At 38.8% G+C, this 15,238-nt stretch overlaps 1 protein-coding gene across 4 annotated transcripts in view; it reads right to left on the bottom strand.

The window, feature by feature from the left end:
* Positions 1-218: 218 nt before the first annotated feature.
* CYP7A1 (cytochrome P450 family 7 subfamily A member 1) overlaps positions 219-15,238 on the bottom strand; it is a 26,528-nt gene continuing 11,508 nt past the window's right edge. For 2 of the 4 annotated variants that reach the window (XM_082046139.1, XM_082046140.1), the window contains 5 exons: positions 5,330-5,570; positions 4,145-4,758; positions 2,672-2,802; positions 1,548-1,723; positions 219-1,054 (listed from right to left, as the gene is read on the bottom strand). In XM_082046139.1, the coding sequence (XP_081902265.1) occupies positions 755-1,054; positions 1,548-1,723; positions 2,672-2,802; positions 4,145-4,758; positions 5,330-5,570 (1,462 nt within the window). In that variant the 3' untranslated portion in view covers positions 219-754. Of the gene's footprint in view, positions 1,055-1,547; positions 1,724-2,457; positions 2,803-4,144; positions 4,759-5,329; positions 5,571-6,886; positions 6,985-15,238 lie in introns of those variants that run through there. The other 2 variants (XM_082046142.1, XM_082046141.1) reach the window with 2 other exon arrangements.

Here is a 15,238-nt window from a genome sequence, read left to right as displayed (position 1 = left end):
GACATTTGAGCTGGCTGGTTTAAAGCTGGCTTAAGTGGCTTTGGTGTAAATCTCTGAGAACTTTAAGACATTAAAATGACACACAGTCAGATTATGCATTTGGTTCAGGCAATATCATTTATTTTAATACAGTTACAACTTTCTGAAAAGAAATATATTACAATGAATATAATACAAGTTTTGCAGTTTCACTAGAACGTGAACAGTTGTGTAGATTTTCTTCAGGTCTTTTTCTAGTTTTTCATAAAACCATAAAGGTACTTCCCCAGGAAATTCTTCCCTCCCCACCTCAAATCAGCCTTTATACAACAAAATTTTCATTTTCCTTGTGGGGAGAACCACCATCCTCAGCATTTCAATTATAAAAAAGAATAAGTTTTAACTGTAGTTGAATTTGGACAATTATTTTGAATTAGCTGATGCAATTCTAACTCACTCTGGGGAAGTATTTGCTGACAGGAAAAAAAGAACTACTATACATGCACAATTCAGAATCTCAACTTGCATTTCAAAATGGCTGGTAAAAGAGGAAACATCTGTATCAATACAGTGCATTAAAGTCAGTGCATGCTGACACTGTAACAGTATACATCATGCATTTTTCATTAGACTGATGAATTAGCATCTTCATATAGCTTTTCCCCGAAGACTTGCAATATTTCATTTGCATATATACATAAAATATATATAAAGTATACGTTATGTAGTGTATTTATATAGTACATATTTTATATGCATAGTAAAAAATATATATTCATACACATTTCAGTCTATACCTAAAATCAATGTCATTGACTGGTTGCAAAATACCCAGTCCTGCACGGGATTGATCTAAAGAAGGACATTGCACATTTTTGTCCACAAGCTCTATCTCAAAATATGAAAAAATCAAAGCCAAAAATTGTTTAATTTCATGGACAGCAAATAACCTGCCAGGGCATTTTGCTATGCCTGTCCCAAATGGCATGTAGTAATACTTCAACTTGCGACCATTGCGGTAGAAGTCAGTCTTTTCTTCTCCGTTCTCATTGAGAAAGCGATCATATTTGAATGTCTGTAATTAAACACACAAAAGAGTTAGTTGATATTTGAATATTGAAGTTCTGGTATGTGGGACATGATCTCAAGTTCTTTGCTTATGGCTCTTCTTTTCTGATTTCTTAAAATAAGGATTATAACCTGCATTCTTGTTCATGCAGCAGAACTGGAAGATTTCTCATTCTGTGCCTTTGGGAAAATATTATCCTTACCATTGTCCTCCCTCAAACCCCCCTTTAATGGTAATCTTTTCTCACTGAGGAAGACAGTCAGTACAAGGCTCTCTTGAGCTGATAGCACACTTTTTGATTACACTAAAACATATTTTGCAGATAGTGCTGGCACCAACACTATTCTTTTTCTTGCCTATCATTACATCTCCAGGTGTAAGAACAGACTGGAGTACAACAGAAAACCAGCTATGGGGGCACCCCTGACAGATACTCTGTTTAAAGGCATGTTAGGTTCTGCTCCAGCACAGAGTTTAATGCACTTCAATAAATACTTACCAAGGGATCAGTGTAGATTTCTGGATCAAAATGCAAGAGCTGAGGATAAAGAGCTACAATATCATCACTGCGAATGTTGTAATAATCGTTCTCTAAGTGCAAAGTGAAATCCTCCTTGGCAACTCGGAAAGTCATGGATGCACTTGATAGCCTCATTGCCTCCTTGATTATGCTGTCTGTCGGGAGAGGAAAATGAATGATTACCAGGGAAATAGGATGCACCTGTCCTTGGGGAAGGTCACACATTTTGAACTCTTTCAAACCCATTATCAAACTCTGCATTTATCAGAAGAAATATTTTAACAATAACTTTGTAAATGCCTAAGAAGGTATCTTTCTCATTTCTTTTTAGCATTATTATCTCCTCTGCAGATAACACCAAGAACATAATCTGCTTCCCCTAGAAAAATACTTAGACTTGATGCAACAGAATATTTGAAAGTGAGACACATTTTCACTCTGAGATAAAGAACAAACCAGTCAAAACTGGATACATTAAAAAAGCCCCAAACAACAACAACAACAAAACAGTGCAGTGATCAGCATTTTCTGAAACTTTAAGAGATGGTGCATAGAAAACAGTACTCATAAAAATTTACTTGAGGTTTATTTTTGTTTCAATATAAGCTGATGGTTTTTTTTTTAAGAACAATAGTTATAGGGTGACATTTTCAAAACTCTCTGTAACTTAGACACTTTTGAAAAATGTGCCTACAATTTTAAATATATTAAGAAGAAATAAAAATAATGGTATTAGAACATATTGCTTCACATCATAAGAATTAGGATACAAAATTGGGAAACACCTAAAGTCATTACTAAACAAAATATTGTTATGAATTTTCCATGGATCTCCAATACTATGCTGTATAGCTGTGTAGCAGTATTGAGACATGCCACTAACCACCAGAAAAGTGCTATTCATGTGAATTTTTATGCTGTCAGTATCACCTGGGACCTTAGGGAGACTGTGTTGACTATTGCTAAGGAACACAGAAGTTTTTGTTCCAGTGTGTGTTGGCTAATTCCATAGTAATTCCATAGCAAGCATTTCGTTGGTAACAAATAGAAGAGTGTGAAATCTGTGGGATGATTTCTGGTACTCCTGCATAAAATAACCATACCTAGTATTGGCATATTATCCAGCTGTTTTCGGTTCAAGGAAATATGTTTGCCATCTAAGCTGATCTTCTCTCCAGCACTTTCCAAAATACTTTGCACTTCTTTGGTAGCAGCTCTCATTGCTTCTGGACTCCTAAGGTCAAAAGAGCAGAAGAATAACATGATTTTACGCTAAAGAATGGTTTAAAAATGTTTCGCCATTAACTTTCTTCTTGACTAAAGTTCAGTTTGTTAACTGACAAGTACAACCTTCTAAAATGAAAAAGTTAAAGCAAAATGCTGAAATTACACTTTTTCATGTCTTGGCAAAGATACAACAGCTTCAAAAAAAAGGAAAAGAACCCCAAGGATTTGATTCTGTCTCCAATGACAAGTGGGACAGGACTCAGGTGAATGCATAACTCAGGTAATAAATAGGTAAAAAGCAGTGCCAAGAATAAGAAATAAAACAGTCAGTTGTAGATTAGGAAATAGTCCCACTGCCGGTAGGAAGTGTAGGAACCTGATCATAGATCAGTTTTATAACATCACTTATCCTGGATCATGTCCTATTATGTGGCAATATTCTGTCTAGCTGAAAAGAATCCTCCTAATACTAAAAGTCCACATAGTATCCTTCACTGTCTAGACTTTCTTACAGACACTGAATATGTGAGCTATGGTGAAACACATATAGATAATAATAGAGGATGCAATTGTGTCTTGATAAAGGCACAACCAATCAGGGTGTTAAAAGACTCCAATGCCAGAAGACCTAAAGACAATGTGTTCTTGCAATGAAAGGTACTAAAGAACTGCAGATACTAGCATTGGCAGGTAGATATGAGGATGCAAGTCACTGGCTAAATAAAAATGTCAGAAATTTAAACACATATTCAAGACTAAGTCATACTGAGGTAGATTATACTCCACAGAGGCCTACTCTAAAATGAACATTTAGTAGTATTATCTGAACTGTGTGTGCACTCCTCTCATGAGTAACAACAGTCTACACGTCAACCTTGGTAGGATCTATGAAAATATAAACTATTTTCTGTTAAGTACCTGTGAAAATGTTAGTGAAGTTAAAGCTCATTTTGCCTGCCATGGTGAGATGGTCTAAAAATGTCCAATTATATTGGGAGCCTTGAATACAATTAATGTTCTGACTGCAACCAGCACTTTTAATGTCATATCATATAGATTTACTCCAAAGCTTTCTTGACAAAGTGTAGCATTGCCCTGGAGTATTTTTTTATTATTCAAAAAAACTTCTAAACTTCTACGGAATTGCTCTGTGCTACCACCAGTACTTTGTCCCAGATAACTGAAGGAGTTTTCTGTGGAAGTCCAGAACAACATGCCACTTCTGTTGTAATCAGTAAGCTTTCTGACACAGATGAGGTATCAAGCAGTGGAATTTGCCTCTATTAATTAACTGGTTTCTGAAAGATAAACATTTGTCTTGTTTGGAAACAAGAAATATTGGGACTTACTTAAGAAGATAGAACAAGCTCCAAAATGTGGCAGGTATGGTGTTGGCTTGGGAGGCCCAGAGCACCGCCACATGGGTCTTCGCTTTTTCCATGTCATTGAAGGTTGATAGAGTGTCATTCAGGAACATGCGGAGGGTGACAAGCTCAGAGAGGTTGTCCCTCTTGAGGAGGTTCTTGTGGAGGAGGGCCTCTCCCAGCTTCTCACGTGCGCTATGGGCACTCTTGAAGAGGTGGATAGGCAGCCCTGCCACAAGGGCTGGAAAGATCCTGTCAAATTCCTTGAAGTTTTCAAGAGCATTTAGGATATGAGCTCTCTCGGTTTCCTGCTTTGATGAGAGATTTTTATCGTGATTTGAACTAAATTCTTTCCCAAAAAGTGTTAAAAAGCCAGACTCAAACATCACCTGGCAACAGAACGTATAAAGTCCTTCTGTCACCCAGTCATTAGGCTGAAGTTTAGATATTCTTGACTGCAGCATGACGTATTGTAGGTTTTCCATCATTGCTTCAATGAGGGCATCTAAGGCATTACCTTGAAGGGTTCTAATGAAAGTCTGATGAAAATTTTCAGTGGTGTTTCCCTCTGCTGGGTCAATGCTACGATGCCCAAAAGCCTGTCACAAAATAAATGGTTTGCATGATAAATAAGGCCTGCCATAACCTTGATGATAAAGTCTAATGGAAAAAGTCAAAGTAAAACTTCATAGCTTAAGAGGGGGAAGCATAATAAGGGCTATTAATACTAGAACTGATACTTTCTCAGTAAACCATAGCAGTTAAGTAGGCAAATGAATATAGATTTGGATAGATGCTTACAAGTAAATGGAGGTGGTTACCTACACATCAACAGGATACCTTTTGCTCATTTCAGTAAGAGTTTGCCTGAGCTCCTATCATGTTGCGTCATTTTTTAAGGCACTAAGACCAAGTCTTCCATAGTGGTGAGCACCTCCTGAAGAAGATTTCAGCTTCAGCAAGCTGTATTATCATTTTGTAGATGGTGATATTTGTGTTTCTACTTTAGCAATTTGGGATACTAAATGACTAAATAATATCGTTCTTGGACAATTCAAATCACTGCAAATTTCCTTTCCATTAAGGGAAAAAAGGACCCTAGTGTTTTAAACCAATAGAACCAGCAGATACTTTGCATGTTAGATATTAAAACCAATTTTCAAGTGGTACCTTGGCAGAAGTAGCAAAATGGAACTTTTTCCAGTCCAAGTGTTTTCCCTGGCGTATCAATGCATGGTAGGAAAAAGGGTCAGTGAGGAAATGAATGTATTTCCCTGCTACTCGGCAAGTGAAAATGTGGCCATGCTTCTTCTGCTTTTCTTTGAGGAATTCAAGAGGGTTCGCACCGAACTGCAAGGCACAGCCCAGGTATGGGAGGAACCCATTTTCAAGGGGCGGCTCACCTTGTCGCCTACAAAACACAAACAAAAGCTGAATTTAGAGCTGTGTATGAAGCTGTCTCCTCCAGGACTTCCAGGTAAATTAAATTATGATGCTAGGATTTTTGGAATACGAAAAATGTAAAAAAAAAACAAAGATAAACCAAACCAAAAATAGTATATTGACAAATCATTTTCTCTCATTTAAAGAGTAAGCCTATTGTGAGGTCTACAGTATACAAGACTAACTTTAACAGCCTGTATTATAATAAACATAATAAAACATAGTTTGATTTTATAATTTTTCTGTTCCCTGGGTCAGAAATTTATCTTTCACTTGCTTGAATGCAACATTGTTGCCCCTAGCTAACATGTACTGCTAAATAATTGTCCCATAAATGAATAATCCATATAATTCATATTGTCTGATACATTTTTAGGCAATGGTATTTGCAATTCAATTTGAATACCAAGGGGAATATTTTTTTAGTATAGAAAGCTTATTATTATTGGCATATCCCATTTGGACCAGATCCTGCTGAAAACAGTGGGAATGTTGCCATGATCTTCAGCAAGCATAAGAGTTCGTCTTTGAGGTGAAGTATTGTTGAGCACATGCTTTAAGTTAACAATATGCTTAAAGTGAAGTATACATTTAAATGATATTTTTTATTCTCAGTCAGAAAACTACTTTCCTGCATAGGGACACCATGGCTACTTAAATAACTTTCAGACAATACTTTATCTTTTATAATAAATTCCTGATGGTTAAAGTTAGCTATTTTCACCTTTTTTATTAAACTTTTAAGAGTAAAACAAGAAAATGACTGTTGAAAAATACAAAATTACAATAGTTAAGCAAATTATTTGCTTCTTATGTAGATGTGCCAGCAGATGTGCTTTTAAGAAATACATATTTGACACAGTAAGGTGCATAAATATTATCTGTATTCAACAGTGGAACTAGATATGATAGACTGATAATATGAAAATGTTTGTAAGTAGGTATTAAACTATAATTAGGTATAAGTATTAGCTGTGATTAGAATGCAGGTAAAACTACAGCCCAGTACTTTGGGAAATCAGAAAATGCATATTCATATTTTAATGACCTCATTTATGCATAACTTGTACTTACAGCTATGTCTAGGCATTACCTCACTATTATTAAAAAGCCCATACATAAAATTCTGTTGTAAAAGACCAAAATACGTTGTTGCCCATGCTATCCTGCATCTGTCCATGTGGCAGTCTTAAGATTACACTTTTTTTAGCTATATGTACACAGTATATTTGACAGAAATAAAGACTAGGTACACTGAGATGCATTTACAAATAGATTCCTTACCTCTTCCTTCTCCTCCCTACAAGAAACCAAAAACCACAACAGAGTATTATCACTGTTCCCCAGATCCACGATGCTACAACCATTTCTGGTAATGGTCAAAAACTTCCAACTGGAAAACTGGTAACTACCAGTATGGCAGGAGAGGGGACTGGGAATGACACAGAAGACATGTCACTATTTATATACAGTAGGTGCACCACTGTATCTAATGGCCTTCAGCCCACCTAGCAAGCTATTGATTAACCATTTCTAGAGAGAGCCTGTTTTGCCTCTGTGCTGACATCTTTCTGCAGAGAGCTTCACTGGATTGATGTAGACAGTTGCAGACCTGGCCTTGAGCTGATGTCACCTATCAGTAGTGTTTCCAAAGTAATCAAAGAGCTGTAACAGTTGATAATTTGAAGGTCTGTCAGGTGTGTTTTGATCTATCCTACAGATTTACCAATTGCAGTTTATAGTTCAAGTTTAGCAATCTATGAAATGGCTACTGACAGGTGTCCAGAGGATTCCGACTGGGCTAAATGGTGGTTGCAGTTCGTGTTGTCCTGTAGCAGCCATCCTGCTCATCCCCTCCCTTCTCCTTCATGTGGACCGTCCTGGCTCTGGTGTGCCACTGTGAGAGGGAATGCTGGGGGGTTTGGCTGCAGGTAAAGGGATGGCTGCAGGGATGGATGGACCTACTCCCTCTAACAACATTTCTCTGGTAGAAAGGGAAAAAGGGGTTTCTATAATATAGCATGAGAGAGAAAGCAGGATTAGACAACCACAGTTTTTTGTTTTGTTTTGTTTCCTATGTCCTTGGATCCCCAATCCACCATTTACGTTCCCATTTAATTATTATTCTTTCTGCATTTGTTCCAAGCTGTACAGCACCAATTCAGTCCACTTTGCAGCCTTGGAATATGATGTCTGGTCCCATTTCAGGAAAATTCTGAAAAATGTATTGAATTTTCGGCACTCAGAGGACCACCCCACCCCCACCCCGCCCCGCTTTTTTTTTTTTTCTCTAATTCATTCCTTTCTGCTTAAATAGATCCCTGTGTACCCATTTTCTCCTATCATCCACATCGAGTTCTGCCATACGCTGTCTGTATATTGCTAAGTCCCCAGTGCTCTGTAGACATATTCCTCACCCTAAAGGAGGGGCACATCAAGCATAACTGCTTGCAGGCTGCCCAGGAGAAAGCTAGGAGAGACAAATGTTGCTAATTCAGGGGGGAAATTATCTAGATGAGAAAAGGAAGGAAGGAAGTCAGGAAGAGCTGGGTGGGCGAGAGGACTGGGTTAAGTGGGGGACCTACTGCAAAGGGCCAAATGGGAGGCTGAAACAAAAAGTCTACTAGCTGTGGGCTGGAGATAATCCAGGTATCAGGTAACTGGAGGAGACATTCCAGCTGCTCAGGAGTCAGTGCTGGGATTGCTCCTGGACATGCTCTTATCTGACAGAGAGAATGTCAAGCTTCTCCCTTCTGCTTTCCCTCAGGGCTAAGCTCTGGGGAGTAGGAGAGCACTTTTGGTACTCAGAAGAGGGAAAAGTGTAATCTGGGATGAATTTAGTGAACATTCAATAGAAATCCCCTCTTGTGTTTTGCTTAAAGACTTCAAGAAAAGTTAGGAAAAGGTTGTGAGGGCTATGCTGCTTTTTGTTTTAAATGAACACGTACCATGACTAACTCACATAGTGAGGATTGTTGGATGATCATAGGAAAAAAAGGCACAGATGTGTTATTTCTATTATGGTGCTAGTTTTATCACATAAAATTGAACTTTTCTCCCCTTGTTCCTAACTAGTGAGACTTCGAACTTTGGCTTGCTCTTAGCACCTGGCATCGAGCCATTGAAGAGCCAGCTCAGGTAGCATATAGTGATGTCTCATTACTCATCTAGGGCCTAATATATTTCTAAGGCAGAAACTGATGGGTTTTAGTCATTTTTCCAGGCTCACTTTTGTACCTGTTTTTGTTGGTGTCCCTACAGCTGTGTAATAGAACAGCAAAGATTTGGACTTTTCACCAAAGTCTGCCCCTTCAAACACTACCCTGAAGACATCGAGCTGCAAATCTGGTAGATAGGAATATTTTCCTGGCTTGAAACCAAGGAAGACAGTGAGACATGGGATAGCTCTGTGAAAACGTCATTACATTTGAGGCAATTTTTAAGTTTCTATACCGAAGAAAACACTTCTGACAGGACTGAGGCTTGCCCTCAATCTAATAGCCAACTCCTTTTGCATATCAGCTCAAGATCCAGTCTTCCACTTCATTTTCATTTAAGCACAGGTGTGTCTAATACTTTCCTAGAAAAAACCTGTTTTTTCAACAGCTGAATTTAGACTGTTAGAATTGCTTTATAAAATCTATGCTTTCCCATTTCCTGTTTGTTTCCATTATAGGAAATTGCAGTTCTGGGTGTCATTTTTGACCACTTCCTATCTTCATCCTAAAAAACTATGACCATTTTATTATGTTTCTGCCTAATTCTTAATGCATGTGTAGGTCTCAGCTTTTTTATGTCCAAACAACACTGAAAAAGAAGCTTCCATCAGTTTTGTATGTAATACACAGGAATAATGTTTAATCAGCAACAGATACCTGTGGTTCCTCACACAATCACGTGTTGCACCAGGTAGAGCTGCCAGTCACACATGCCTTTTCCTTACATGCATTGGGCAGTTGTGCTGCAATGTGATGAGAACATCATTTATAAACAGCATCCTGCTGTCACAACAGGAGTGACTTTTCTAAAGCTTCTCACCTTCTTTCTAGTTTTGATTTGTACATATATAACATACTAAAAGTGTGACCAGATGTAGGAAAAGAACCAGAGCTCCTTGGTAGCCTACCTTAACTAACAGCTTTTTCTCTCAGGAAAATCAAATATTCCCCCTCTTTTCCATTTAAGAGATCTTTATGTGGTAGCGCCCTTGATAAACAACTATTATGACTGAACAGAGTCACTCTCACATAGTTTAAAGGCCTTCCTAGTGCTAGATCAACTCCCATATAATTTCTTAACCAGGCCAATCTATAGCCCCAAAGCAGCCAGTACTATAGTAGGCTACAGCCTGTGACATAAGTTCTTGTGAGAAACATAAGCAAGAGCATTGTCTGCCACAGATATTCCCACAAATTCAGCAGATGAGAAGTGTGTTTCTCCTTTCATTTATATCAGTGGGCATTAGGCTTTCCTGATTTTTTCAGCAGCACCAGTAGGCTACCCTGATGTTCTGGATATGGTATTTTAGCACTCTTCAGTTTTAGACAGACAGAGACATTACATCTGGGTCCCGTTTCCCATTGCCAAAGCACAGGCAGTTGCCATCAATCTGTACAGCAGGGCTTGAAGGCACCATATTGTCACACTGATTGACAGATATTACATATTCTGCAGCACATTGTGTGTTGTGTATGGGGTTGGCTCTCTTGCTTCAGCCCAAAGTGGCAACTCATAGGAGTTACAGATGCAGTCAGAAAAACATACTGAATTTGTGAGGGAAACTCCTACCATAAACGATATGAAGAACATTAGTGCAAAGAACTGACATGACTTGGGCTCAAGACTCCCTCAGGCCAATGACACCAGCAGGAATAAAGCACCAGGTATCTTTGAATGTATAAGCCTTCATCATTGCAAGTTTGAACATAGGTGTTGATCCCTTAAGAACAGTGGAGAAACTCAGCAGTGCAGTGGGTGGTAGTTAGAAAATGGAAAACCTCTCAACAACTGTCATTAGATCTTTTGGTTTAACAATTGTTATTTGATGTTTTGGTTAAAGTCTAGCGCATACTGAGCTAGAACTGGTCTAAAAAGAGAACTCAAGAGTACATGGATGCAGACAAAGCAGTGTGCTGACACTTTACCCAGTAAGATGTGTTTAGCATCTGCTTCTACTTATGCCCAGCTGTCCACACCAGCTGCAAGGTCAGCAGAGATACGGCTTTGCTTGTGCCTTCAGGGCCAGGACATGTGCCAAGACTGATGCATGGTTACATTGCACTACTGTCCCCAAAAGGGCACCAGGACATTTTTCACCTCGATATGGACACTGACTGCAGAGGCTGCCAGAAGCACTCTTATCTATCACCCCTGCTCCAGCCAATGAAGTATGTTGGCCTCTGTGGAGCCAATGCTGTTCCCATAAAGCAAACAGGCCCAGCTTACTTCTGGAGAGGACCTGCGTTGATTCCTGAATCCAAAGAGAAGCCTTCTGGCTTGCTTCATACAGCTGCTTGGAAACAACTCACTAATCATCCAATACGTTGTAGCTATATGGCTTTCGTTAGTCATGACCCATACATGGTATTTAAATAGACAAGCTGAGGTGAATCATTTTTTCCAGGGTTACTGCTGGCTTCATAGCTCAGCATCACTGGTGCACAGAAGGATGTAATGGAGTTACGAGAAGCTGCTGATGACATTTGGGAGTAAATAGCAAATTTGCACACAGCTAACAATAAAACATGTTTATTCACTGGAATTAAATAAGACATACACCCTATAAAGAAATGATTGACATTTTTTTCTCTCACATGTGTTGTGAAAACTGGGTTAATATTTTTCATCAACAGATGAAAAACACAGAAACCACACAAAAAACAACTCAGCAGTGCGATGGCAGCCCTGCAGTTCACAGGGCAGGAGCAGTCTGACATGCTACAGCCAGGAGACACAATTGCAGCTATGAGACATTTCTGCAGCTGTGAAGCATGTAAAAGACATCTCAGAAAGGTGGAGAAATATGAAAAGAAAGCCTAAACAAAAATTTGTATGGGGTAGCTGCTTGTAGCTCAGAATCTTTTGAAGCCAGAACATTGCTAGTAAATAATTATATGTCACCACCTGCTGGTAAACTTTGAATCAGACTTGTGTGGTGCATTCTAATGTGAACTGTGCTAGTCAGTATGTGTTTCTTGTTTTAAAGAACAAAAATGGTATTTATTTTATGTGCCTAAGTATTTTTCTTTGTATTTACATACATGTATAGCTTTCATGAAAGCTATTATACTGTTAGTTTCTGGGGAAGAGTGACTTAGGTTTGTTCAGAGCCTGGGTGTTTTGGAGGCTGTGGATTGCTGTCTGTGCTGATATGCTGGGTAAGACCATTTTAGAGTTCTGTTGAAAGAACATAAACAGGCTGCTGTTATCAAGTCATCAGGCCAGAAATGTACTGTCTTCTTCAGAGAGACTGTGATCCCAAAAATAAATCCAACAGATCTCTAGCTGGATTCACCTTTTCCCTGGTTTTCTTGGGTCACTGGAAAAGGTAGAAGTCTTGTATACCTAGATAAGAATAGAGTATCTAAAAGAATATGAGTACAATGATATTAAAGATACTGCAGAGAATAATGGCAATCAGTTTAATTATTTAATGATCTACACAGTCTATAATAAATTCATGCTAGTACAGTAACATGCTACAGCTCTATTTTAGCAACTGTTATGGTTGTTCAAAGGGCAGATTTTGTCTACATTGTACTCTGCCTTCTGCAAAATTTGTGAGTCATCTGGCTCCAGGAAAATAGTGCACTCAGATTTATTTTTTAAAAATTATTATTTATTTTTCTGTAGATTGTTTGAATGTATGTAGTATGGTAGAGACACAATTCTCTTGTCATCTGATATCTTTGTGATATATTTGACCCTGCCACTTTTTTTCATTATGAAGCACTCTGCATATACAATGCCTTGTATTTGCATTAGGATAATCAACATTGGTGGCTTATAAAGTTGGACAGGCTGGGGAACTGGGTTTATGTGCATCCTGTTTCTGGACAATTGCCCCTGAGCATTTAAGTAATAGTATGGACAGATGTTTCCTCTAACGACCAAGTTAATATTTACATATTTATCTCAGAGTATCCTCAGAAGTGCTCATATATCAAGCAATTAACTTTGCTTGCTTACAGCATATAGCTTATTTTCTCTCCGGGATTTCCTTTGTTCTTTTGGAATGTCAGTTCAGAATTTAGTAACCTTTCTGTCAAAACCTTGAACTTACAATGCCACTATCAACTCTTTAATATCAAGCATTATAAACTAAATTTCATTAACAAATACCATCCTTTCATTCAGATGAAAGTATTATAATAATATTTTGCATTCTGGCATGACAGGCTTCCTTAAAACTAGTAGAAAAGGGAACTACCAAACCTATGGTTGCTAGGAACAATTGGGAATATTAAGATTTGGTTAAGTTACTTGTTTCTAGGTATCACAGAGAAGAAACTGTAAAGAAAGAGGGCAATTAAAAAAGTGGAGACAAAAGACAACTGAGATGGAAACCAAAGCAAGGAAAGCAAATGTATGCAAACTAAACCATGAGGAGTAATTACTGCTCACTCAGTGTAGCAAACTGCACCTTCTTAGAGCAATATTTGTTCGTTTTGTTTTGCTTTGTTTTTTTTTTAAACTGTGGAGTTGAATCATATCACTTGATAACAAAACAGCAGCTTCTATATTATCCTATTACACCTAAAAGCCTAATTGCAGCTACTCAAAACACTGAACAGGGAGAAATCAAGGCTCAGATGTGATTACAAAAATAATGCAACTCACTACTATCAAATAATTATTTGGAGAAAGGTCGCTAGGTAACAAGCCAGTAGAAGATTACCACAGTACTGTTGTCTGGATGAACATGATAAGGTATTCTGGGCTGCCCCAGCAGGTGGAGCAGGGAATGCAACAGCACTTCGTGCCTTGCTTTGTTTTCCTTGGCTTTTCTTATGCTGCTGCATTGAATTGAGTTCCCCATCCTGTCTCCCACATAGCATTGTAGCTTACTAGTTGCTCTTTTACAATTAGTTGCATGGATTCATCTGCCTGTGTTAGCCATCCATTAAGTCTAGCTCTTAATTCATATCCCCTACTTCATCATACTTACAACTCACTTTACGTCTTCATTTAGAAGCCACAGAGATTGAGATGTCAGAAGGTCCTTACACACCCAAGCTAATGTCAGCAGCAGCAAGTAGTGTGAGACAACAGGAGCAGATATGTAGAGTGAAATGGTGCTGAAGACCTGATACCCACTCTATCCACTTTTTTTTTTTTTCCTTCTATCTTTATACCAGCTCTCTGGCCCAATAGACTGAATATTCACCAGCAGAACAGATTGGGTGTCCTCCTCTATTGCAAAAGTCTAAAATGACAACAAAAAAAAATCTAAATATTAAAAAAGTTCCACTTTGTTAATTCCAATCCTGCCTCACCAAATGCAAACTAAAGCATTTTAAGAGGGGACACCTGGAAGCTTTTTTTTTGCACTTCTGATACATCTAAAATATGTATGCCCAAGTGTATTTTTACAAACATACGTAAGACCTTCCCCCTTTTTACTTACATATCCAAGTAAGATAGTTCTGCATGTATCTTGCTGGAAATTTAAATCGCATGATTGTCAGGGAAAAGAGAAAAAGCCGGTCAAGTAAGTCAAACCAAAGGCTCCAAATCAGTAAAGAGGCTCAACCACCACCAAGAAAGCATCCAGCCCTTTCACAATACCTTGGCTGTTGTTTTAGCAGACACTTTAAATGGACACCAAAGGACAGTAGAGAGAGGGTTGTTTTGCTGTTCTCTGCTCTAAGGCAGGCATGTAGATGAAATCAGTCTGGTTTTAGCTTTAACAGACTGGAAGATTGCTGCAAGGCTTTGCCAACAGAATGGGAGAAGGTAGAGAGTAGGTGGTCAGATGGTAAAGGGCTGGGTGGGCACATAAGCAAATATTAAAAATAACCAGTGATGCCAGTACTTATTCTGTGAGAAGGGTGGTATCTTCAGAACCACTCTGTTGTTTAGAGTTATTTCTGTCTTCTCTGTGCAGGTGCTGGTATCCCTCTGGTCCCTGTAGCTTGGGTTTGTGTCTGCTCAGCATCAGGTTGCTGAGAGGTTGGCTACGTGCTGCCTTTTGCTCCTGAAGCAATCACCCTGTGCAGTGGCATCCTCCATCGCTGTAGCGTGGATCTAAATGGAAAGGTCCACCACCTTACTGGTGGGATGCCATTTGGGCTGGGAGCCAGCTTGGGACCTGTAGTCACAGGGGAGACCCTTCAGGCTGTATCCACTGTAGAGCTAAGGGAAGAGAGAGGCCAAAAGGGAACCAGTAGTTGGAAACCATCAGTGAGTTCCCCTTGATGGTGACTTCAGAGAATATTGTGGTCACTTTGGGATTGGAGAAGTCTCCAGAAGTTTGGGGGAAATGGAGAAGCTGGATTAACAATGCCAACTGGAAAGGATCCACCACCTGGAGATGCTGGGGGCTGCCTGGTGGGCAGAGAGAATCTATCATCACAGCTTTCCTTGGACAGTTGATCTCTTGTTTCAGGATCTTCTATCATTTTTTCCTTGGATCCA

This window comes from Streptopelia decaocto, assembly GCF_964273445.1.
Source record: "Streptopelia decaocto genome assembly, chromosome: 2".
Taxonomy (NCBI): domain Eukaryota; kingdom Metazoa; phylum Chordata; class Aves; order Columbiformes; family Columbidae; genus Streptopelia; species Streptopelia decaocto.
Note: the sequence above shows the minus strand (reverse complement) of the source record. Positions and strands in the feature narration are given on the sequence as shown.